The sequence below is a fragment of the Mytilus galloprovincialis genome, chromosome 12, assembly GCF_965363235.1.
Source record: "Mytilus galloprovincialis chromosome 12, xbMytGall1.hap1.1, whole genome shotgun sequence".
In the NCBI taxonomy this organism is placed as follows: Eukaryota; Metazoa; Mollusca; class Bivalvia; order Mytilida; family Mytilidae; genus Mytilus; species Mytilus galloprovincialis.
In genome coordinates, this window is record NC_134849.1 from 36264950 (window position 1) to 36292276 (window position 27327).

At 32.0% G+C, this 27327-nt stretch overlaps 1 protein-coding gene across 8 annotated transcripts; it reads left to right on the plus strand.

The window, feature by feature from the left end:
• The first annotated feature begins 200 nt into the window (after nt 1-200).
• Nucleotides 201-16040, plus strand: LOC143055688 (zinc finger protein 862-like). 8 transcript variants are annotated; one of them, XM_076228846.1, is made up of 9 exons: nt 201-294; nt 1477-1681; nt 4352-4420; nt 5166-5312; nt 5585-5853; nt 6114-6231; nt 6429-6552; nt 6786-7048; nt 7364-9825. In XM_076228846.1, the coding sequence occupies exons 2-9, from the start codon at nt 1615-1617 to the stop codon at nt 7471-7473; spliced, it is 1167 nt and encodes a 388-aa protein (XP_076084961.1). In that variant the 5' UTR covers nt 201-294; nt 1477-1614; the 3' UTR covers nt 7474-9825. The 8 variants fall into 8 exon arrangements, 7 of the variants coding, with proteins under 7 accessions (XP_076084961.1, XP_076084959.1, XP_076084962.1 ...); XM_076228844.1 differs by lacking the exon at nt 201-294 and adding an exon at nt 307-1027; XM_076228847.1 differs by lacking the exons at nt 201-294; nt 4352-4420 and adding an exon at nt 307-1027.
• Nucleotides 16041-27327: the final 11287 nt, after the last annotated feature.

Below are 27327 nucleotides of genomic sequence, written 5' to 3' on the forward strand. Positions count from 1 at the left end.
ATTTTTTTAAAATTTTATTTATAAAATATAAGTTCTCATCTTGCTTGATTCCAAATTTCAAGTAAATCCTTCAAATAATAAAAAAGAATTAAGCATTTTCATTTCTGTCAGGACATTGTCAGGTCATTGTCAGGACATTGTCAGGACATTAGTGTAACCCAAAAACTGGCGCAAAAATAGTTACTTCCGTCTGACTTTATCTGTGTATACATTTACCAAAGTGGCTAAATTACAAAATTTATCCTTTTTTTGACCATTAATAGGATTGAAGACTGCAAGCTGTTCTTTAGAGAGGTAATACGACCTTTTAAGTACAGGTCCGTGTAAGAGGCAAATCAAATAAAAACTGATAAGTCCATAAACACGGAATATGGTGAAATTTTGGGAACTTTGTAATCATTTATAAAAGTGACAAAACCATAGTATTACATCGATGTATGCCATATTTGTCTTGAAAAAAATAGGTTGAATGCATTCGCCGTCCGCATATATACAACAGTGTAATGGCATTGAAAGTACATGAAGTAGGTCAACATCAATATATTTGATTTTCTGTAAACAGCAGATGCCTAGCACACATTTTTTTTTATATTTGTAATCAGTTGATACATATCTTCTCTTTCAATGAATAAAAAGTTTGGAAATTTTTATTTGAAAAATGTTATTCACTAAAGTAAAGTCATCGAAACGCGTTATTCACCGTATTGTTTATCTCCCTTGCTTGGTTACCTCTTTTTAAAAAAAGGCGCGTAGTCTGCACAACAACAATAACAAATGGCAGACGAGATGGTCCCTCCAGACATGAAGGGCAGTATAAGTCTGTCTTAACCCATTCATGTGGGATTTAATCCTGTATGTAATCAGGATAAAAGTGTTCGAAAGCTCGCTGAATGTAATGAAGACATAACGCCGCGGCATTGACAGACCTCAGACTGCATGGAGGTTGCCAGACTATCCACGAACCAGCCGTGGACACTGCCAATGAAGGAGAGTTGATTATGATATCACTGAGATGTGTTTTTTTCAGGTAAATCAATATGCTGTCTCTGTCCCCACAATCTGTTTGCACAATAAGTAATACCAACTGGAGTCTTCAACAAAGAGCCTTGGCTCACAACGAATAACAAGCTATGAAGGGCCCCAAAATTACTAGTGTAAAATCATTCAAACGGGAAAACCAAAATATGCTTATTTGTAAATCATGTATAAGGTTGTTCTGAGTTTGAAACTGTTTAGCAATTTTTTTATATATATATAAAACATGATCAATTGGAACTTTATATTATTTTTCATTGTGTTCTTAAATGTACATGTATCACACTAACTATAAAAAACAAAAAATTCCTTGATTTAAGATTCTAATGGAATAGATTCTTATGAAATGAAAATAAATAAATGTACATGTAGTCTTTTATTTGGAATGAATTCAGTATCAATTTACATCTATAAAAATTGTCTTGTGCATTTCTTTTTCAGCATACAATTTTCACCCATGTTTTAGAATCTGTGAAACAGGATTGGTCGTGTGTGGCTTCACTTCTTGAGAATATTATAATGACTATAAATATCAACTTCTTTAAAGTAAGACGTTGTTCTTCTATCAGATAATGCAGCATGCTACATGTACCACTGTGGACATATCTGGTTATGCTTACAAGAAGTAAGAGAAGTAAAAGAACAGGTAACATACAATGTATATTACAGAAAAAATTGTGCTAAGTAAATATATGATTTAAAATTTTAGTTTCTTGTGTATAATTCGAACATCCATTATCACTGTACTAGTATGCATATTTTTAGGGGCCAGCTGAAGGACACCTACGGGTGCGGGAATTCTCGCTACATTGAATACACATTGGTTACCTTCAGCTGTTGTCTGCTCTATGGTCGGGTGGTCGTCGCTTTGATATATTCACCATTTCCTTTCTCAATTTTATATGGTAAAAGCAGAAGACAACAATTGAGAATTAGCATGATTAGGGTCGAAATCAAAAGTTCAATGTAGGATAAACACTGACCCCCTTACTCTCCTCTTAACTTAATTTGGGAAAAATAGATTGACCACAGGAAAGTATAAAATCATTTCAATTAAAGAAAAATTGCAGCAATTTTTACCCCCACCCCAAACTATTTGAATTAAGTTTATTATCCTTCATTGATTTTTTTTATGTTTTCCCTAAGCATGCTAAGTGACAGTAGTTTAATGTTCATCTTACAGCTAATTTCTTGTAGAGTAGAATTTTGATTTTGAAACGTTTACCCAAGCTTTGTACAACGTAAGACTGACATCTTCATACAATAAATATAGGCAAACCTAAACCTGTAAATATAATGGTTAAAAGCAATTGGATGTTATCTAAATTACTATTGTACAATATACAAACAAAGTAAAAAAAGTCTTGCCCTTCATGCATTAGGAAATTAGCTATAATCTTTATTTCTATTAAAGCACATATGTTTCTTGAGACATTGCTTTGGAAAAAACAACCTAGAGATATCATTTAAGTTATATCTATAAAATAATATAATTATAGTTTTGGGAAAACTAAAGTAGTAAAATTGTTCACCATGTCAAAAGCTTTCTAACAAGAAATTTAATCAGACAACATTTGAAGGGTTATTGCTCTTTTTCTAAAGAAAATTTGGGTGCATTTTGTTATAACCTTGATATAATTCTAGATGTACAAATGTACAAATGTTACGTACATGTATGTATACTCATAAACTTATTTTATGTCCCAGGCCATAGTGGAGGTGCTTTAAGTTTAACCCTTGTTTATAAAAAAAAGAAGATGTGGTATGATTGCCAATAAGACAACTCTCCACAAGGGACCAAATGACACATAAAGTAACAACTATAGGTCACAGTACAGCCTTCAAGAATGAGCAAAGTCCAAACCGCACAGTCAGCTATAAAAAGCCTGGAAATGGCAAGGTAAATCAATTCAAAAGAGAAAACTTACAGCCTGATAAATGAACCAATAATGAGAGAAAAACAAATATGTAACACATAAACACAGTCTGCGACGTTAAGCGGTAGCCCGAAGCCCGTGTCTACTTTAATTAAGCTCGGACTAGTAAAAAGTACACTGCCGATAGTCCGACCGGTCTAGTGCATATCTGTGTGCACTTTTTTAATCGTTACCGTAAGTTAACTGCCGAATGTGTCAATACAACGCCATCGAGATCAATAAACTGATACTCACTTCCTTGCAAAAGTAGCGTAAACCAGTTTTTACGGTCTCCCTAATAACCGATTGTTCAAAATAAATAAAAAAAAAGCGCAAAAACGGTCAGTACCACGTGTTTTCAAAATTTCAAATTTCGGTAGTTATTGATTAATTTGTGTTGCATAAACTAAATAAAATATAATCATAACAGAAAATAAAAAAAAATGTTCATTTTTGCATCAGAAGACATTAATTCGTAACTGTCCGCTTGACATCTTGTGTATTTAGACGATTGGTTATTAGGACGACCTCGGTGACTGGTCACTGGTTACCGTTAATTTTATGAAGAAGTGGTGCCAGTTTTGTTTTCATATCGAAAGATAAAAGTACACACATAATTTTACATCGTTACATGGCTTCATTGTTGAGGTGGTCGGATAGTGCGAGACCTGGAAAGGCACCAAAAAGACTGTCTCGCACTTCCGACCAAGTTACAGAAGCAAAGAAAAAATACGAGGACAAGCGCGTCAGAGAGTTCAAAACCCATTGGATGGACGGTCGTCCCTGGCTCAAGTATGATAATGAGAATTCCGTTATGTATTGTACATACTGTAAGGAGCAGGGAAAGGGATGGAAATTCTTATCTGGGTGTACGAATTTTAGGATTGACACCATCCAAAATCATGAAGTCAGTTCCCCTCACATCAGTGCAACATCTGTTGCCGAGAGGCCACTTCCTCAGAATTCACTGGCTGCAAAGGCCATTAACTCTATAAAACAAACTGAATATGACAGACTTAGCATTCTCTTTCGTAATGCCCATGCTGTTGCTAAACATCATCTAAGCTTTAAAACTTATAATGTTATATGTAAACTGGATCAAGCTAAAGGTCTTGATGTTGGCAATAGCTACCTGAATGACAAAAAGGCCTGTGAATTTGTCAAAAATATAGCCAGTGTTTCCAGAAATGAGACCAGAGACCTTTTGAAAAAAACACCATTTCTGAGCCTCACCTGTGATGGGTCATCTGACTTCATGGGGGATGAATATGAGTCATTGTGGGTAAGAAGTGCCCAAAATGGAAAGATAATTGAAAAGTTTTTAGATTTGGGTACTGCTGAATCTGCAGGATCTCAGGACATATTTAATTACATGAAAGCTGTTTGCTTTGAAAATTCAGAGGACAATACCAACCAACTGTGGAGTAAACTTATTGGCTTTTGCTCAGACGGTGCATCAAACATGCAAGGTAAATTTATTTTTTAATTTATTTATTATGTAATATACAATGTGGATGGGGTTGGAATGGGCTTTGCTCATTGTTGAAGGCTGTACGGTGTCCTATAGTTGTTAATGACTGTCAGTGTCATTTTGGTCTTTTGTAGATAGTTGTCCTATTGGCTATCATACCGCATGTTCTTTTTTATATTTACAGTAGAAAAAATGGTATCCATGTTGTAGACTGTACTATGACTTATAATGGTTTACTTTTACAATTTGTGACTTGGATTGAGAGTTGTCTCATTGACACTCTGACTCATGCCACATTTTCTTATCCATATAGATAAAATAATGAGGTGTAGATTTAGTTATTTATTTTCACATGTGCTTGGTGCGTAGCAAATGTGTATATGTTCTCTGTAGCTATATGTGTGACAGTGTATGTACGTACTAGTTTATAAACATGAAATTCTTCATTCATCATGTTCATATAATATAAAGAATACAAAATAATGGGTATAAAGAAAAGACAAATGACCTAAAAAATTAAAAGAATATTATACTGAAACATGTGTAATGAAAGAACCTCAATCTAGACCTTCATATTGATTTAAAGTAAACATGGACCGTGGTAAACATATAGAATTTGAAAAAATTCTAAACATGATAAAGGAATTAAAACGTTTTTACAGTATATGATTAAAATTAATTTAATGTACAATGTCAATGTAATGTTACAAAAATAGTTTGTTTTAAAGACATATTTTTTTCAGGTATAAGAAATGGTGTGGCTGCTTTGATGAAAAGAGAAAACCCAGAAATAGTTGTTACTCATTGCTTGGCTCACAGAGTTGAGTTAAGCTTTAAGGATGCTATTAAGTCATCTAAATTGTATGATAAAACCATAACTCTTCTTCTTGGTAAGTTATTATGTTTGGCAATAAAACAATTAATAATTATCATGATTAAAAAGTCCTAGTTCATTCAATTCAAATGCATTTAGCTTATTATATTTTACATGTATGCATATGCAATGTATGTCATGCATTGATGTATAGCAATTTAATGTCAAAAATTTATACATATACACCATGGCATACATTGTACCCTTATTTATTAATCATGTAAATTTATTTACATAAAGTCTTACAGAAGATGTCTTAAGTCAAATTTTCAAATAACTATTTTACAGGTCTTTACTACTTGTACCGCAGAGGTCCCAAACAGAAGAAAGCCTTAAAACGAGCTTTCAGTGCACTTAACATGACGAAAATACTTCCAACCCGTGTAGGAGGAACTCGTTGGATGCCACACATGCTTAGAGCAATAAATGTTATTATCAAAGGTTACAGGGGATTTAAAGCTCACCTAGAAAGTGCTTCACATGAAAATCCAAAAGCTGAAGGACTTGCCAAAATTCGAACTGATGTAGCGGTTGTCACATTCATGTTAAATTTAAAGGTATACATGTAGAATACTAAATCATTATTAAAAACATACATTTAGAAGTCAAAATATTTTTAAGATTGCTTTATTGATTTTTGGTTTTCTTTATCTTGACATGTCTGTTTTGATTTTTGACAATTGTTACTACTCTTATATGTACAATGTAATTACTGCTTTACAAATAATGAATGTGAATATGAACTGCATATTTAAATTTCCATGTATATGACAAACTTATATATGTATTGAATTTTAATTAATTGCATTTCATTTAGGAAATCATATCACCTTTAAACAGACTATCCTTGATTCTGCAGAAACAGAACCTAACATTGTATAATGGACATGCACAGATCAAAGCAACTACAGAAGTTCTAAAAATATGCAAACCAAGTAAGTTATCTTGTAATTGCATATATGTCATAGCATAACTGTCTCTGATTGTACAGGTTATAATATTAAAGTAATTAAATAAATACCTGTAATCATCAATATCTCAGTCTATAAGCAAATTGTGTTTTATGGTGCAAGCAAAAATATGTTTCTCATTTTTTAACATGTTTAATGAATAAGTTTTTTTGTCATTTAAGAGTATGGGGACCATGAGATTCATCTTGTAAAGAAAAATCTCAAGTCCACCTTAATAAGGTCAGGCATGGATATAGAGGAAGTTAACACAGAGTGGGCCATTTTGAAATCTTTAATATATCAAAGGTAATTAATGTTTCTGCTCATTGTTTGGGTTGTTGTCTTTTTGGCACAATGTTTCCATTCTCTATTCTATAAAAACCTAATTTTAGCTTAATGTTACCTATAGGGTAAACAACTCCTAACTCTGTATTCATTTACTCCAATTTTTTGCCTTGAACATCTTAATATTTTTAAAAATAAAATATCCATATATGTCTGATATTGAATATTTACAATTTTGTGTATTAATTTTTTAGGTACAGTAACAGACTTATAGATGGTGCCTTGACATGGGGATCTGTGTTTGAAACATTCAGGGATGGCCTTGACAATATAAAGCTTGTTATAGATGCTCTGCTCAGTCTACCACCAACAAGTGTCAATAAAGAAACTACATTCAGCAGAATCAAACTCAGCAAAGGCAAGAGGCGGGGTCATTTGAAGACGGACACATTGAAGGACTTGATCCAAGTCGAAATTGAGACTGATAATGTTGAGCAGTTTGACCCAAAGCTGGATGGTAATTGTTCATTCAAAATTATTTTTTTGTCTGCATGACAGAAAAAATTGGATAATATTAGCTCAAAGTTGAATTTATTCCTGTTTACTTATTTTCAATACTTACTGTCCTCAGTTCACTGTATCATTGTATGCCTTTTAAAACACATACTTAATGTCTTATGTATTTTCTCCCATGCTGTTAAGCTCTTTCAAGACAAAGTTTTAATAAGTTTAAGCTCCACTTTGATTACATATTAGTCTGAATAATTGTAAACTTAATTAAAATTTCTGACAAACACTGTTTATTTTTTTTAAATAATTTGTACTGTTTCAGATTACCCCTTCAGACAGAAGAAGGAGAGTTGGCTATTCCAGACCATCACGATTAACCGAGACACTCCAAACAAACACAGTCGACCAAGAAACTGTTGTGGTTGGTCATGATGAGATTGATACACCAGCTGCTGGTCAAGACATCTAGGTATTTATTGTATTTAAAATACATCACATAGTTCATAAAAGCATTCAAATATTTGTAATTTAAAAAAAAAACATAAATACTTTTAAGAATGAGAACCAGCAAAGATATAAATTTCTGCAATATCTTAATTCTAATACACAACACAGCATAAATTATTTTTCTTTGTAGAGAACTAATTACTATATATCATGCAAATTATTATAGTCCAAAGTTGTTGTAATTATTATACTCCCGCTTTAAATTATACCCCCGCTTTAAAAAAGGACCCCCGCTTTAAAAAAGGGGGGGTATACTGTTTTACCGCTGTCTGTCCGTCAGTCCATCCATCAGTCCGTCCGTCCGTCCCACGAAACTTTCGTCACATTTTTCTCAGGAACTACAATACAAGGATTTCTGAAATTTGGTTTCAGGGTTTATCTAAGTCAGCTATACCGTGTGATGCATTTTCAGATTGATCACTTGACAACTTCCTGTTTACCGAACACTTGTATGATTTTACACATGATAGCCAAGTTGAAAATTTTCGTCACATTTTTCTCAGGAACTACAATACAAGGAATTCTGAAATTTGGCTTCAGGGTTTATCTAAGTCAGCTTTACCGTGTGATGCGTTTTCAGATTGATCACTTGACAACTTCCTGTTTACCAAACACTTGTATGATTTTACACATGATAGCCAAGTTGAAAATTTTCATCACATTTTTCTCAGGAACTACAATACAAGGATTTCTGTAATTTGGCTTCAGGGTTTATCTAAGTCAGCTATACTGTGTGATGCGTTTTCAGCTTGATCACTTGACAACTTCCTGTTTACCGAACACTTGTATGATTTTACACATGATAGCCAAGTTGAAAATTTTCGTCACATTTTTCTCAGGAACTACAATACAAAGATTTCTGTAATTTGGCTTCAGGGTTTATCTAAGTCAGCTATACTGTGTGATGCGTTTTCAGATTGATCACTTGACAACTTCCTGTTAACCGAACACTTGTACGATTTTACACATGATAGCCAAGTTGAAAATTTTCGTCACATTTTTCTCAGGAAATACAATACAAGGATTTCTGAAATTTGGTTTCAGGATTAATATAAGTCAGCTATACCGTGTGATGCGTTTTCAGATTCATCACTCGACAACTTCCTGTTTACCGAACACTTGCATATTTTTACACTATTAATATTATCCACTTGCGGCGGGGTATCATCAGTGAGCAGTAGCTCGCAGTTTACTTGTATTCAACCATGATGTACATCCATATCAAATTGAAATGATTAATATTACAAGGTTTTAATATATATTTTTTTCTGATGATTGTTATCAACCAAGAAGAAGATTGCAGTACAGATGAGGATGAGGACATTGGTGAAAAAAGTGAAGATGAAAATGAACTTGCTGAACAGGAGTTGTTCAGCAAATTGAAAAAAATCATGAAAAATTATGAAGAATAAATATATAATCAATTGATATAAGCTTTCTTCTATTTTTGGTCTGCATCAGAAAGGGTGATCTCTTTAACTTTCCAAAGTCAAATTTGAATAAACAATATGTGATGGCAAGGGGTTTATATCTACATGTATACATTTAATTTACATTTACATGTTTGTCTTCAATTCAAAGAATGGAGTCAGTTTTGTCAACAGTTTTGAGAAGGTTTTTATTGAAGGAAAGTAGAATTTTTCATATAATATGGAGAAAAAACTCTACATTTTTGACAAGATTTATACACAAAAATGTAACCTCAGAATGCAGGATTTTACATCTAATATTCCAAAATTTTCTTGGGGGGGGGGGCATGCCCCCAAACCTCCCTAGCTGGTTCGGATCACTTCGTGATCCTCACCGGGGACACAGATTTTATCCGGTCCAGTACATATAAATTCAGGCTAGTATTTTATTTTTTTACTACCCCATAGGGCTAGTTATTCAAATAGTTTTTGGCACAGACTGTAAACAAACAACATCCACTGTATGTCTGTACTCTAACTATTTATTCAGAAAAGAAGATGTGGTATGATTGCCAATGAGATAACTCGCCACAAGAGACCAAATTGACACAGAAATTAACAACTATAGTTAACTTTAGATTGCCTTAACCAAATGTTAGTAAACTGTTATACAATGCTTATTACCACTAAACACAATCAAGTTTGAATATTTGGGGGCGTCACTTTAGTCGTTCTAAAGTTATGCCCCTTTACAAATGGTAGAATTGCTATTTTTTTTAGTTTTCTTCCTATTTCTGTAGTTTGCCTTAATCTAATGTGATAAAACTTTTATACAATACTTTTTAGTTATTTTGTGTATATTTAAATTGCAGAGTAGTGAATATCTTATATTTCATAGGGATCAATATACAGGGATATTGCTACTCTGAGGCCCATGCAGGAAAGTCATATTGTGATTCAAAGATGGCAAATAAGCGCAAAAAGATAAAAAGTTGGGTTGCAAGTTGAAAAAAAAACATTGTAACAGCAGCTGATATGAAAACTGTCCTTGACTCTAGAACAGGTAAATTAACAAAATGTACATTGTTCAATCAGAAAACATAATTACAACACAAACTCACCGTAATCTAAATGTGACCTGTTAAAATAAGCAAATCTGGTTCTATACACAATTTCAGAGACAGTCTGATTCTCTTTAGTAAATTTCATTTCACAAATAAATCTGACATGATAATGACAAAATGTTAGACGAGTCACAGACTGAGGCTCACATACACATCAGGGGCGGATCCAGCCATTTTAAAAAGGGGGGTTTCAACTATATATCCCCATTAAAATGCATTGATCGGCCAAAAAAAAAGGGGGGGTTGCAACCCCAAGACCCCCCCCCCCTGGATCCGCCAATGCACATGTTACATAACCCATATTTAACAGAAAAAATTAAAGCATTGGATAAAATGATCCATGGCATGTTGTTTGAAGCCCCATGTGTGATATTATATTAAGATAATTTTTCTGGTCTGTGTATCCATCTGCTTGACTGTTTGTCTGTCTGTTCCTTATTATACCTACCCCCACAACAGAATTTTATGATACTTGGTAGATAATAAGGACAAACTATGTAGATGTGCATATCAACAGGAAATTACGATTCAATTTTTTTCTAGGAGTTACTCCCCTTTGAACTTATTTGCTTTAACCCTTTCATGCCGAATGTATCCTTTTGGCACACCGGTGTAGATGCCGAATATTTCTATTTTTAGACGGTCCCAGTGCAAACAGTAAAAATAATGTTTAAACATGTTTCTTGGCCCCGTTGCTTCATGGATGTTATGATAAACATCAAATGCATTCGATATTTTAGTATCGGGCGTAAAAACACTGTTGAAATATGTTTTTTTAAAGATTGTTGAGGGAAAAAAAAACTCATGAAAAACAAAATGGCGGAATCATGGTCAAGAGTTTCATTTCGAGTTGAAACATTTAGAAAACTTGACCTGCGGTCATGAAAGTGGCTTAACTTGAACAAAAGTAGTTATTGTACGTATATTTTGGAGTTGTGAGAAGGATATTTGTAAAACAATCTGAAATCGAGACTTTGATTGTCGCCATCAGGTGCACGACTGTAAATTATTATTTCTCGTTGCCGTTTGACAGTCAACCTTTCATTACCGATTGAGTCAGAGTCATGAGTCTGTAGTGCTACGGGTTTTCTTTCTTTTTATTGAAAGGCTGTACTGCAGTATGTACTACGGTCGACAAAACGAAAGTCCAATTTCATTTAAAATAGAACCGGATATTGACAAAATTGACAGCTGAGTCTATAAATAGTGTGGTTCATAAAACACGTGTTGTTACATCTCAAAGCTTTATTATTTTACATAAAAGTGGTTTCGAAAGATGAGACAATATTCTGCAATCTTATTCGTATTTTAATCGAATGTAAATTTATTTTCCATGATGTATCTCGTCTTGTGACAGAGGTTTTTAAAAGTCTTGTTCAGCATACAAAAATTTTAGATTTTGTTTTGTTTTGAAAAACAAATTATGTTGACCAGAGACATGTATACTATATATGTCTCTTTGTTGACAGAGAAAAAAAATACTGAAAAATGCCAAGATGATTATTTTATTTTAACAAATCGTTTTCTTTCTCATTTAAAAAAATATTGTAAAAGAAGGGAAGTGGAAATAGAAAAATTGTTTTGGAAGGGAAGGGAAAATTATTTTTTTAGAATTGGGAAGGGGGGAAAAAAATTTGCTGAAGGGTAGTGATTTTTCCCCAAAGTGAAATAACATAATGTGTTGTCTGCTGCTTCTGATTAATCTTGAGATTGCATCATTTATTATTGTAAAATAATACTGTTCCTGTATGTTTCTGAAAACAATAGGGGTTCAATTTTTTGTTCTGGAAATTATGAGGAAGAACTCCCCCCTCATGTTGCACACACAAAAGATGAATGACCAGTGTAGCAGTGCCTAAAGTTTATTACAATTTGTAATGCCAATATAAGCAACCATTTTTAACACTAGGAAACATCTTTTTCGTGTTCAAAAAGTGACTTTAAATGGTATATAAATTGCTTCTTCTCTCAGATGCCAAGTCATATACATGTAGTAGTAAAAAGTAAGAGAAAAAAGTAATCAAATTTGAAATGGGATAATGTACCACATCAGGGTCTTGTAGCTGTCACCTTGTAAGTCAGCTTCTTTAAAAATTTACACTGTTAATGGGACTAGCACACATGATAAGCAGGGTATCTTCATACCACATTAATATATAGGCTTATATTGTAAGTAACACTTGCTGCTGGATGCAATAGATTAATTAATAGACTGGTTTAATACAATGGTTATATTCTAATAACAACCTCACTCAAGTAATTTTTATTCACTTTTTGACAAATCATTCCATTAAATAACCCAACAATATTAACAGAAATAAAAAAAAAACAGTTTCCATTGTCCTCACTCAATTTCAAAATCAAAATTTATGATATGAATCCTCCTTTTCAATGAGTACACAGCAATATAAACTAAAACAAATTTCATAGCTTCCAAATGTTATTACAAACTATATCCGCTCCCTGATGTTGCTTTCCATCAATGAATTTTAAAACTGAATTTTGCAGTAAAACATGTACATGATTTATTAATTTAATCTCTTTTGGCAATTGTTTTCAACGACTTGCATCTGTGTGTACATACCATGAGTTTAAATAAAACAGTACCCAGTAGTTGTCTGCATATTTTCTATCCTTTTCCTCTACTGCATGTGATTAATAAATTTAACTATGATGAAAATAAATTTATAAAATATTAGTTATCAGCTTTTGGTATTTATTTGTGCTGCTTTAACAAACATCAGTTGATGTATTTGTCAATTTCATGTTATCTTATACATCCTTAATTTTGACTACTTAGTTTCAACAATTTTCAAAAAAATAAATAATTCAGTAGGCTCTTTATCTTGAGATCTATACAGCTGAATATTTGCTTATTTCTTGTACATTTATTTATGCTTAAATATTTTTTATATATTATAAAACCACCATGACCCAAATCATTTTTTTTGGAAATTTCATGGATTTAGAACTTTGAAAAAAATCACTTAATGGGTTTATTTACTAACTTTTATTTATTGGAAAGCTTTATCTCATTCACATGTGGAAGAATTAAGGCATTACTGGGATTAAGTCATAAAGTAAAGAAGTCCCATCGATTATTATTGCAGTTAAACAATATTTTTAACTAGTTCAGTAATCGCACATCAACGCTGGGGGTATTATACAACTCGTCTGGAAGAGTTATTGTCCGTTATCGAACCCGAGTTATCTTTCTTCTTTCGAAACCGTAAACAAATGGCGGCCAAAAATCTACGTGAACGACAGTCTCGATTTACAAGTATTTTTGCCAAGAAAACGAAAACGGAAACAGGTTTTGAAAGAAAATAATTCAGTAGCTCATAGAATTAGAATTTCGAATCACACGTGTGCTTAAGAAATGTTGCCGAATGGAAGTGAAAGTGATATACGGTCATGACGGTAGGCAATGACAAAAATTATCTTCCGACTCAATCAATCTACGTTTTCAACACACGTTTTTAAGGTAAACTAATTTTCACTCTATGAAAAGGTTACGGACGATCAACCTATGATATTTATCTACATTTTATCAAAATTTGACCGCATAACTCGCTACGGTTGCCGAGTTTTCAATGACCCAAACTACCAGGTCGTTTTTGCTGAAGCACATGTCAAATTAATCCCGGTCAGGCAAATGGCTCGTGCAAATATATTTCGGCCAGGAAATCCCGCGAAAAAAATAAATTCAGTAGCGAAAGTGTTAATGTACTTCTGCAAAAGTGTCATTGCAACTCCTCTGTTACTACACAACAGAACTTCATGAAACTTTGTAGATAATAAGGACATACTATGCAGATGTGCATATCAACAGGAAATTATGATTCAATATTTTTTCTTGCACAATTTTTTTTTACTTACACTTACTATATTTCTTTAATGATAATTTGGGGATGGGGGGTATGTCCAGGATTTTGGCCAACCAACCAAGATGGCCGCCATGGCTAAAAATAGATGATAGGGGTAAAATGCAGTTTTTGGCTTGTAACTCAAAAACCAAAGCATTTAGAGCAAATCTGACATGGGGGTAAAATTGTTTATTAGGTCATGATTTATCTGCCCTGAAATTTTCAGATGAATCAGACAACCTGTTTTGAATTGGTAATTTTAAGGAAATTTTGCTGTTTTTTGGTTATTATCTTGAATATTATTATAGATAGAGATATTAATAACTGTAAACAGCAATCATGTTCGGCAAAGTAAGATTTACAAATAAGTCAACATGACTGTAATGGTCAATTGACCCCCTAAGGAGTTATTGTCCTTTATAGTCAATTTTTATCAATTTTCATAAAATTTGTAAATTTTTACTAACATTTTCCACTGAAACTACTGGTACAAGTTCATTATAGATAGAGATAATTGTAAGCAGCAAGAATTTTCAGTAAAGTTAGATGTACAAACACATCACCATCACCAAAACACAATTTTGTCATGAAACCATCTGCTTCCTTCACATAGACCAAGGTGAGCGACACTGGCTTTTTAGAGCCTCTAGTTTGAATAATGTTATAGATAGAGATAAACTGTAAACAGCAATAACGTTCAGCAAAGTGAGCTCTACAAATCAGTGAACAGGATCAAAATTGACAATTGACTTCATAAGGAGTTATTGCACTTTAAAGTCAAATTTTACAATTTTTCGTAAATTTTTGCAATCTTTTTCAAAAATCTTTCCTGAAACAACTGAGACAAATTTAAATGTACTTGGACCCAAATAAACATTATGGTATTTATTTTTTTTTAAAATGTAAAATGTGGTCCAGTGACCCTGTCTGCCTAAAACATGGCAGACATGGCTAAAAATAGAACATAGGTAAAAAATGCAGTTTTTGACTTTTCCATACATGTATCTCTGAAACTAGAGCAAAAGTATAAAGGTTGCATTATTCCATGCATCAATTGTAAATAAAAATATCATGTGAGCAACACAGGCTCCTTGGAGCCTCTAGTTTAAAATGTTTTTCTTTTCTTCAAAATATCATGTTGATCTATGCTGTAATGTACACACATTTTGTTGAAGTTGAAAACATGACCTTTGAAACGGTTTATAATTCCCCTCATTATTATTTCTGTTTACAGGTGTTGCTGGATGTCAAGTCTCTAAATGTGCTAACAACACCTCATAACACAAACTGATTACACACAAGTTAGAAGGAATAAATGATTTTAATGAGTTGTGAGTTGAAAAAGATGGTATACTACTGAGGAAAGCCTACAACATCGGCAAGGTAAAATTTATTCCTAATAAATCCATAGACCAAATGGATTTTGGTAAACGACAGGAAAATAAAACAGAATAATGTGTGATAATATCAGGATTTGATTTACCTGTTAATGTAACTGGAAAAATCAAAATGCCTAAAACAGTTGGTGCAGTTAATCTCCATGAAGGACCAGAAATAAAAAACAGAAAATGGTGAAGACTCATCCAGTTAACCTCTCGTCACTCAGAAAGTTCTGATTATATGCTGTTCTTTTGCTCAAAAGTTGGCTGTGTCATTAGATTTGCTACCTTAAATTGACTTGAAAACCATCTATTGAGGCCTAAATTAAAATATTGTTTGTTTGCCCTTTTCCGACCCTAAGTTTTGAAACAGGGTAGGTAGGTAGGTAAAATATTTTAATAACCACTTGTTTGTATTTTACCAATAACCATGATAACCATGAGAAATTGTTCAGCATTTATTACTGTTTATGTCTGATCAGTCCATAGGTGGATTTTTGAAAGGTCAAATTTCTGATCATATGGGCTATCCAATTTACCAGCCAGTGATCATGGTGATAGTCCAAATTTCCTCCTCATCAAGTCCTATTACAGGACCTACCTGTTGTCTATTTATTTGTTCTTGTCTTGAAAGTGCATGAATTAGTTGCCACTGAACATTAAACAACCAACAATCAATTAAACTTAAGGTTAACAGGGGTTATGCCATCTGCGGTGTTAAAATACATGTAACTACGCTAAAGTCTATTTTTCTTTGCAATATAATGTTTTTTCAAATGCTAAAATTTTATCTTTGTATACATGTTTGCTAAAATTTTATCAATTTTCTGCAAAGCTAAAATTTTATCTAAGTTGTGGATGCTAAAATTTTAGCTTTTGGTCTGAAAAAGAACCAGCTAAAATTTTAGCTCTCCTTTACATTACTTACTGATTTAAGCTAAAATTTTATTTTTTGCTTCAGGACTGATGAAGATTGCACAGCAGAATAAAAATGATTGCTCATTTGGGATTATCTCTTGTCCTTGATATATAGTTAAACAAGTGCAGAGATATTTTTGCCTGAGCTTTTGTTCTTTTTCATCAATGTTCAGAAAGAAGAAATATAGAAGAATAAAGAAAAAATTGGTAAGTTTTTGAATATTGATAAAGTTATAAAATTTTGAGGTAAAATTTTAGTTTTTTGCAATTTTCTTTAAAAAATCTACTCTTGAGAAAATGAGACAGTCTCAAAATATAAAATCCTCCCTTATATGTGATAAAAAGATTATAACATGTCTTTTCCATATTGGCCCTGGTATCATCCCTCGACCCATATCGGCCCTCGTCTAAAGCCTAGAGGCCGATATGGAAGTCTCGGGATGATACCAGGGCCAACATGGAAAAGGGCATGTTATAATCTATACATCTTTAATAATTTCTGGATATCAAAGTGAAAAACTCATGATCAATGTTTTACAATTGAAAAGGACTATACTGGTAAAAATTAGGTAGATAAAACAGCCGTTGGCAGCTAACCGAGTTCTTAATTACTATTTTTTAAATAACATTTTTACTGATGCTTTATCATTGTGTATATCTAATATTATTTGTAATATTTTAATTTATTGTGAGTTGATATACTTAAATACATTATAATGTATAATATAGTACATTCTTTAACTCTGCATTGAAGAAATTTGAGATGTTGATTTATTTTGTATGGTTTTAGTTAGTACATATAATGAAGTATATTAATAAATAAAATGCTTGTGAACAGTTACAATTATGACAACTGACAAAACAATATTTTGAATTTGATCTAAATTATCTTATATTATTAATATTATAACAACATGAAACGCTTTGCACGGATGCCTACATTGTGATACTTAACAATGCAACTATTTTGATTTGACCATTCCATTGATTTTTTTTACAATTTGTAGACAACACGGCTTCCCTACATTGTATTCGTGGATATTTTGCATGGCTCGCAAAGTGTTATGAAAAGCCATATCAAAATATGTGGTATCATCTGTGTCATCTTTGTTTCGGGACCACAGGTACCAAATGTTGTTAAAAGAACCCTTTTTGTTTTGTTAAACAAATAAATTGCTCGAAATGCCTCATGGTCTACTTGTTACTAAAAAGTTTTCCGCATTGCTAAAGGTATACGAAGAAGGTTAAAATCTCACAAAACATGTTGAATCTAACGAGATTTTTGCATTTCTCCCAAATCAGAATATCTAATCATCCTAACTCTTTTTTTTCCTTCAAACATAGGTTCAGTTGTATGCTTTTGGGCTTAATGTGGCATCCAATAACGATGAACAAGTATTCATTTTAAAGGGCGTTGAATACCCAAAAGTTAAATTGGTCTGTTTTGTGCTCTTTCATTACGTTATTATTTCCTGTAAATATTACTCATTTCTACTTTCTAATTTATTGGCAGCGATATAGTCAATCAACATTTAGCAATGAAGTAACATCTAATAGTAAGTGTATTTTAAAGTTATCATGATTTTACGGTTCAAGTCGTTCCAATATGCGACGACAACAGAAATTTTTAATTACTGAAGATTTGTTTTCATTCAGGGAGTATAGAATTGAACATCCTCGTATCAAATTACAATGTTTTACAGAGAACGTTATGTCATGTGATATAGATAGATTTGTTAAAATGTTAAGATGGTACTGGTAATGGAAAATCTGCATAATCTATTCAGTTGTATTTTCTTTGCTGATACATATTCGGAATTAGGCTTCAGTATATAGTAGTACGTTTTTAACAGATGGTTATTCAACACAAGCTCTTAGGATGACAATATCACAAAATGGTCTTAGATAATGTTTTATCGGTATCTTTAAATTTCATTGAACATCAAGATACAGTTATTCCTTTTTTACTGATTTGTAAATCTATGATAAAACGTTGAAGTTTGTGTTCTGCAGTTATTTCCCTTCTGCCAAAATCTGCATGCGTTTTTTTAAAGCTATCTACAAACCACATATTAAGTAAAACAATACAAATATGTATTTTTGTAGAATCTCCTAGACTGAAATTTGTTAATATAGACAATGTAATTTCCCATTAGAACTCTTTAGGATTATGAATCCTTGTGTTGATGTAATGCTAAAAATATGGAAAGTGTAAAGAAAATCCACAGCCTCCCCCCTTGTACTCTCATATTTGGCAATTAGATGCTTGATAGATAGAGTATTATTACATGCAGTGCTAGCAATACTTTACTTAACACAAGTTTATAAATTAAGATATAATTTTAAACAAATATGAATATATAACAATTCAAGTACACCTTTTGGAGTGCGCTCGACTTTAGTGACTCAGCGAGAGGTGTATTGGAATTAAAAGGTTGTTTAGGACTTTTTGTAAACATTAAACGCTAGTTGATCATAGGGAAAAAAAGTGAGTAATCAATGTTTAAAACTGTATTAGCAAAATCTCCGTATAACAGTCTTTGGTGTTTTTTTTTTTTAAATCTTCTTTTTTTTCATTCTCTTTTTCTACGAAATTCAATTAAACCATAAAAGTAGAGCACAAAATTACCCATCGATTTATTTACAAAATGGTCAATTTCAATTATTCAATACTTTTGCTGTGTTGATGATATTGCACTTTGAAAACTTCGTAACTGACAAGCCACAGAAGGGGTCATACACCTTAAACGACTACAACTTTTCCACTTTAAACATGAAGTTTAGTGAAAAAAAACCTGCTTGTTATACTGTATGACCTGCATTCCTTTTTAATGTTTAAATTTGCGCTGGTATGTGTGCATGACCAAGGCAGGGAGTTACCTCTGAGTAAGGAAGACTAATAAATTTAACCAGTTTAACATAGATTACGTTCAACGACGTAGCAATACTTATGATATCAATAAAAAGGGTTTAAGCTATGTTCACTAGTAAATGACGTTTTCATTCTAACCGAGAGGATATGATATCTACAATGGTTTAATCCAAAACAGTTTGTCAATTGTTCAGGAAACTTTCAATTGCGTATTCAAAAGGACTTGCTGTTTATTAATTGTTTCCAGTTGTTGGATTGTCAAAGATTTAATATAATTATTATAAGTGTGTGTTCTTAAATGTTGTAAAACAAACTTACTATATACATAACTGTTACTTTTTACAACTATCCAACTAATTAAGGAGTATGCGGTTAAAGTAATGTCATTGAAAACATAGTTTCAAACAGCTTTCCTAGTCACTCTTTGTTTATCAATAGTATGTTATATATAAGGTTTTTCTAGTTGTATTACACACCTCATGCGGTCTTTCATTTCACCATTCCTGACCTCCTCTCAGTGTATTATTCGACTAAAAAAACACAAAGTATGCATTTAACTTATATAACGTCAAAAATAGTAATATCTGCAAAGATTTGCAGGATATCCATTCTTTTTAATGGACCATTATTCTTTTCTTATGCGTTCAAGTTTTAATATGGTCTGTCTGTCTGATTTATTATTCATTAATGACACTAAAAATGCCTTAAACATATTGAAGCAAAAGTCATTGAATCTTGGTATTGTCCGGGATGATGCTTCACACGATTAACCCATCGATCTAAAAGAAAATAGCTCCATATAGGTATAAAAAATAAGATTATCAAATTAAGGTTAGTCATTGTTGGCATGGCACATGCATATTTGTTAAAAAGTCAACGCGAATTTGTGTTTATTAACATGACTTCAGAGGCATCAAACTCTATGACACAACTGGGAAAAATACTTACTTAAGAAAAGGAAAACAAGAAGATTGAGCATTTGGAAATTATGTTTTAAATTATTACAAAGAGAACGACAGAACGACTTTAATTAGAAAAGCATACTTAACAAACACAAGGTATATACACAGTGCATAAGCTTTAATAAATCTAAGTTAAACTATCAGCAGTGGGAAAGAGTTATGAACACATAATAACATGAAGAAATAGCTCATTACTATCCTCAATAGACGATACTTTAATTTTTAAAGACATAAAGGCCTATAACAGAGACAAGGGAACGTATTTTTTCTACAACCACACTACACCAGCATTTAGAACTTAAGACAATAACAAAATAAAAATAACTTATTTGATTGCCAATGAGACAATTGCCTATAAATCAAACATTATTGTGTTCATTTATTACTGCGATCTTTGGTGAATGGAAAAAATGCGTGATTTACCATTGCAATTTCAGGAAACCCTTCATACATGTACATGCATCAGATATTAGAATGCAGAATCTTATTAAGGCGATACTCAACCAGCTGCATTAATAAGATACTAGCAACATTGTTTTGAATTTACAGTTAACAAATTAGAACTTAGTAACAATAGGTCTTGGTTCGACCTTCAACAATGACGACAACCAATACTACTGTTTAAACACAAGATCTTAATTATATATTTTTTCCAAAGAACTGTACTCGTTAACTTTTAGGAGATAAACAGTTTATTTTTAACATCGCAGTTGACATTTACTCGATATCCTATTTTAAAATTCGTTTTAAATAACTCTTTTCCTTGTTTGTTATCACTGTTTTCATGTAAGGTTATGTGTACTACAATTTTAAATTATTTTGAGTTGGTATAACTTTGTATAATATAATGAATAATGCGTTATATTACTTTAACCTTCAATCAAAGAAATTTGACACAATGACTAATTTCGTATAATGTAAGTTAGTACATGCTATGCAGTATTTTGACCAAAACTTTGCGTGTGAGCGATAATTTGTTTTTTTATTAGGAGACGATGACATTTAAAATAGATCCTTTGAAGGTGTTTCAAATTATAGTATCGTTCATATTATTGTAAACTAAATCATTATTATGAAGTTCTTTTGCAATTATGTCTACATTGTAATTATTAACAAAGCAATGTTTCAGTTTAATTGTGCAATTGAAATGAATTGAATTGAAATTATGTAAACCACATGGTCTTACCTCATTTTATTTATGGATATGCGCCAATATTTCACTTCTTCATTATTTGCATTTTTGCATTACTAGTACAGCAATAGGTCGATAGTGTCAGCTTCATCTTCGTTCTCTGACTACCAAATATAGTTTTTAAAAAATCTTTTACAAACAAAATACGTTTAATTGTGACTGATACAGAATTCACATTTGCTAGATGTATACAGGGACGGTTGAGATCTCACAAATAGGTTAAACCTCTCCAAAGTAATCTACAAATACGTCAACATGACCGAAATTGTCAATTGACCCTTTCAGGACGTGTTATCTTTTAAGTTTGCTATTTGTAAGTATATAGCTCTTTTTCTAACCAAGCCTCCTTTAGGAGACACACATACTATTCATAAATATTTCTTTTTGTTTGCATACTGGTTCCAAGATATGATCTCAATGTTTCATCGCTGAGAGACATAACGTAAAGAGAATACCAACAAAACATTGAATTCTTAAGAAGGCAGATAAGCAGCATATACAATTAAGTTTTTAGTTTGACCATCTGATCTCACGGCAAGCACGATTATCATATCATATATTGATATCATTCAGGCGTTTCCCTCAGCTACAATGTATTTGAATTTACTGACCTTATTCCATGTTATGTAGAAGATTCTGTACAAGTTTTTTTTTATCACTGTCCATTAAAATCATCTCATATCCGTTCTCATTGAATGACTTCGAGTCTGACGGTCTGTGTTAATATCCACATGACAAACACCACACACTGCAAATTTTACAGGACTCTTCAAAATGTGTAATTTGCTTGCCTTTTTGATAATGAATCGTAACGAGTGATTGATTTTATAATTGTGATAGTGTTTCCGATATACTGATGAATCAAATGTATTGTATAGCACATGTACACTTTGGATTATGTCAGGTCACTTGATAATGCGGTTGTTGTTGTTTTTAATTAATGTTATAGGAAAGTAGAAGCTCTAATGAGCCCGTAATGCTCACCTTGGCATATGTGAAAATTCAACAAAGGACATTCTCCAACATTGTATCTGAGAATAAAATTAATGACACATTTCTCTGTTTTATTGATTTTGTATTGCTGATCATTTGGTCTGTTACTTGTCCATGGTTTTTTCTTTAAATTTTACTCAAAACACATAAGAGTTACCCTCTTATGTGTTTTGAGTGCAAAAGCCTAGTTAAAGGACAATCATTCGTACGAATAAAGTTTCTATTAATTAAATATCTTATTTATATAGTTGTTTAGAGAAAAATAGTTGTATAGTGTTGTATCTCCCAAATTTCCCATGTATTTTAGCTGTTAAATAATTGTTATCAAAATTATATCAGTGGAACAGTTTTTAGATTATTTGCATGGGTTAAACTCAATCGACGAGCAATTGGTAGCCAACCCATCAGTACCAAATTGGGGATATTACAAATATATGTTTTATCTCCAAAGAAAAAAATACGGACACATTTCTAAAACAAGCATTTGGGTGTTGACTTAATCATCTCAGATGATTGTCTATAACAAAAAACAGCGAAAAAAGTGTTATTCTTCAATAACACACATACGATTCCTATATAACATTTTATGTCTCAGTCAAATATTTATGGTATTGAGTTTTAAACTATAATTTACATTTGGACCACTTTTACCAAATAGAAAATATATCATCGTGAAATTGACACAATGCCATGATCTGATTTATACAATTTAAAAGGACAATATTGATAAACTTTAAGGACATAATACAGTTATTTTTTAACACCGCTGTAGAAATCTTCCGGAGATTTAATTTGTTAATAACTCTTTTTCTGTCGCTTCATCTTCGTTTAAATTTAAAATCATGTGTACTATTTCAATTGTTTTTTGAGTATGTATACTTCAAGTTGGTACTTTAGCCTGAATAATGTTTAAAAACAGTGTAATCTTAAAATGAATAAATTTGAGACATTGACTTATCTTAATATTTAATTAGTTCAACTATTTATATGGTATTTAATTAATTACATTGCGTATGACCGATAAGTTTATTTATGTTTATTTCAAGTTTATGCCAATTATGAAACAAAACTTTGAATGTGGTCCAATTATCTTAAATATCAAAGAAGACCAAAGCAATATCATAATGCACTCTTGGACGCATGTCTTCACTATTCAAGTTGTATCTGTTGACCACACGACTTTACTACATTTAATGCATTAAAATAAGCCCCTAACTCACTCCTTTAGAACTCCTTAATTGCGCATGGCTCGCACAGTGTTATGAAGATTCATATCCAAGTCTTTCGTGTCATCTTCATCTTTAACTACCAAATGTTGTTATTTTTACTTAAAACAATTTACCTGCAGGCTCCAGGTATATATACAGAGAAGTTTGAGATCTCATATAAATCGTTTCAGTCCGTAAAAATTTTGTTTCCGTCCCAAATGAGGAACATCTAGCCTTTGCTAGTCCTGTGTGTTTTCTAAATGTTTGGTTTATTCAAATGCTTGAAAGTTTAGTGTAGCATCCATTTCGCTAAACTAGTTTTCAACAATGTATATGTACATTGAAGACACTCATTTTTTTTATACATTCCACGTTTTCATTCCTTATTCCATGAGCAGCAATTTTATATAGTATATCACCATTCAGTAAGCTAGATACAGTTCAAGGTGATTTTTTTTATAGTAAACGGTTAATTCGTTCTAAAGAGCAGTAAAAATAGTTTGAGCTTGAGATTACAAATAATTTGTTTTCATTACGCAATGTTACGGGACTAGATATTTGAAAATCCTCCTTCATTTGTATCAACTTTCAATGTTTGTGCTAAACGTTTTGAAATGTAATATAGATTTCTCGTTACATTGAAGACCTGATGGTGACCTTCTGCTGTTGTTTTTTCTATGGTCGGGTTGTTGTCTCTTTGACACATTCCCCATTTCCATTCTCAATTTTATTGTAAAAATAGTAAATACAAATTTGCTTAATACACGCATATTCATTTGTAAATCCTTTTTCTGGTATCTATTAGGAGATCAGCTTCAGCGTATAATTTATGAACTATCAAGAACTGAGAATAAATTTTTGAGTTACAAGAATTTACGATGATGATGTCACACAAAACGATATTATATAAAAAAAAAAGTAGAATAACACAATTCAAGTGTTTATCAATATTTCAAATGACTCTACTGTTATTGAAATTTAAATGTAAATTAGTTGGTAGTTGGGTTTATTTTTCTTCTGATTTTGAAAAGGTGGTACAGGTGCGTCCTAATTTGGTTCTGTGATTATGTCTCTTTCGAAAACATTTACCTGTATGTAATGTTTTATAGCTTTAGTTTAATTAACATTTAACAGTACAAATAAAACATGGATTTTGGAAATCGTAAACCTTGCACTTTTGTGAGTATAGACAATGTATTTTTCTTAGGAACTCCTTTTACAACTTAAACTGTGCCACTTGTACTAAGAAGTTTCGTTAACAAATCATATCATGAAGTGAAAAGTTAATATGCTCTACAATAAGTTGTCAATATATCACAGTTCAAACTAATACCAACGTATCGTCTATCCCTTTTTTAACGTTGAGTCTCCTCAATTGTCCCGCTTTTCAGCAGCATGTAACTGTTAAAAAATTCCAAAGTTGTGTTTCGATAATACGACACATTGAGATCACATCTGGCAATTTGCTGGGAAACACCACATATCATCTAATGATATTAAAAACGCATTGTATGTAATCCAGCTGTATGTACAATGTAGAAACGTAACAATATGTCGTATCACTTCATTTCATTGATATAGGCTTTCAATCAAATGTCAGCAGGACGAATATAGATACATTCTCTAAATATCTGCTAAACGATTGAAATCAGTACATATTCTATTAGTCAATGTCATAGTGTTTCTTTTGTTACTTTATTGAAAGCGGATAGAAAAGTACCTGTTACTGAACTGAATTTACCCTTAGAACTTAAAATGGGAAAGGAAATTGGGAATGTGTCAAAGCGACAACAACTCGATCATAGAGCAGACTATTTTACATCACTCAAACGCATCGGAAATTTCAAGAACTGCTATGTACAAAAGGGTAAACTTAAATGAGCAGTTTTTTTCTGAGACAGCTGTTGACATTTAAATCATGTGGTTGACATAATAATATACAAAATGATATAAATGATATACTTTGACATTTTGAGCCTAACTGAATAAAAACATAATTGTACGATAGAACTATATTTACAATTCATATTATTGATTATGTTTCAAAATTTGAAATGACTTTGAGTAGATATACCTTGACACTTCATAATGTTTTAGATTTTGAATTGATAAAATTCGATACATGATTGTTTTGTTTATTTTGTAATTGTGTGGTCAATATATAGTGATTTAATAAAGTTATTGTTTTTAACGTTTAAACTTTGTTATTCGTCGGTCTTCTTTTGTCATTTGGCGGTAGCTCTACAACTGTTTCAAATCTTTTACATTCTTCGCTTTAAAATATTCGGATATTACCGTAATCCAGTAAGGAATGATTAGTATTTGCATTTGAGTATTTAGAATCATCAATAAGGTTGATTATATCTTGATTTATCATGACATTATCCTTTCTACTATACCAATGTAATGTTGTTTTATCATTGCGACCAGCGCTTAAGTCGGAAATAAGGCTGCCGTTTCATAAAGCAATCGCTAATAACGACTAACGTAGATTTTAACGTGTTACTAACGACTACATAACGATAAAGTGTACGTGCGTTTCATAAAGCAAACGTTGACGAATCGTTAGATTTTTCGATCGCTAGACAATCGCTATTTATATTTAGAACGGGAATCCCAGGTATCGCACTCTCTATCGTTGGAGAAATAAATGATAGTAAACGACAGAGAGTAAGAGTCTAAATTGAAGAAATCCCCATTAAAAAAATTCTCCAACAAAGTAGACTTAATAAAATTGTTTCTATTTTTTTTAAGAATGATTCATGCAAGTCCTAAACTAGTTTAGAATTTTCACATGACACTGACATGATCTCCGTGAAATGCGAATGGTCTATGCTAAACCTACCCAAATTTTGGACATAAATTCTACATCCAAAAGATCGATATCGGCTACAACATTTAATTTTAATACAACTACTATCTTCAGTTATGTTTGATAAATAACGAAATAATCGAAATGTAACCTTCGTGGAATGTAATCTCCGTTGACATTTTGGTAAAGAGTGCTTTCTATCACGTCCGCACTTTTATCGAGTATGGCATGCCGTATAAACATATTTATAGTTAATAATTACGAACGGCAAATATATAAATTACAGAAAAATTACATAAATTGTAATTCAGGCGACATAAGAAGACAACATGTAACAATGTTTGAACTGCATAAAGGATACTATTTGTCAAAACAATTTTGATAGCATCTGAAAAAAAGTAAACGGGGAAAAACTATGTTAGTTTCTTCGTTTTAATTTAAATATCTCGGATAATAAACAGAAGTAAAGATGGCAAGGTATATTTCATCATATTTGATTTGTGATATGAGGTACTAGTACTGAGAAGCTGAACGTTCAGTTTTATAACAGAGACAGTGCTGTTGGTAATATAAAAAAGAAGATGTGGTATGATTGCCAATGAGACAACTGTCCACAAGAGATCAAAATGACACAGACATTAACAACTATAGGTCATCGTACGGCCTTCAACAATGAGCAAAGCCAATACCGCATAGTCAGCTATAAAAGGCCCCGATAAGACAATGTAAAACAATTCAAACGAGAAAACTAACGGCCTTATTTATATAAAAAAAAAATGAACGAAAAACAAATATGTAACACATAAACAAACGACAACCACTGAATTACAGGCTCCTGACTTGGGACAGGCACATACATAAATAATGTGGCGGGGTTAAACATGTTAGCGACATAAAAAAAATATGATATCTGATAGAATAAAAATTCGATCACTAGAAGTAGGTTGTATTTGCGAGTACCCAAATATTCTGCACTGAACGTAAATGGTGAAAATAATTCCAAATTGGCGCTTCAGACGCATGAAATTTATCACTTGGCTTTTT

Excerpts from the sequence above, each read along its gene's own strand:
- LOC143055688 (XM_076228840.1), top strand. The coding sequence starts at position 3,583 with ATGGCTTCATTGTTGAGGTGGTCGGATAGTGCGAGACCTGGAAAGGCA. Across the intron at positions 5,854-6,113 it reads CATTCATGTTAAATTTAAAG|GAAATCATATCACCTTTAAA; the intron begins GTATACATGTAG and ends CATTTCATTTAG. Across the intron at positions 6,553-6,785 it reads AAATCTTTAATATATCAAAG|GTACAGTAACAGACTTATAG; the intron begins GTAATTAATGTT and ends TTAATTTTTTAG.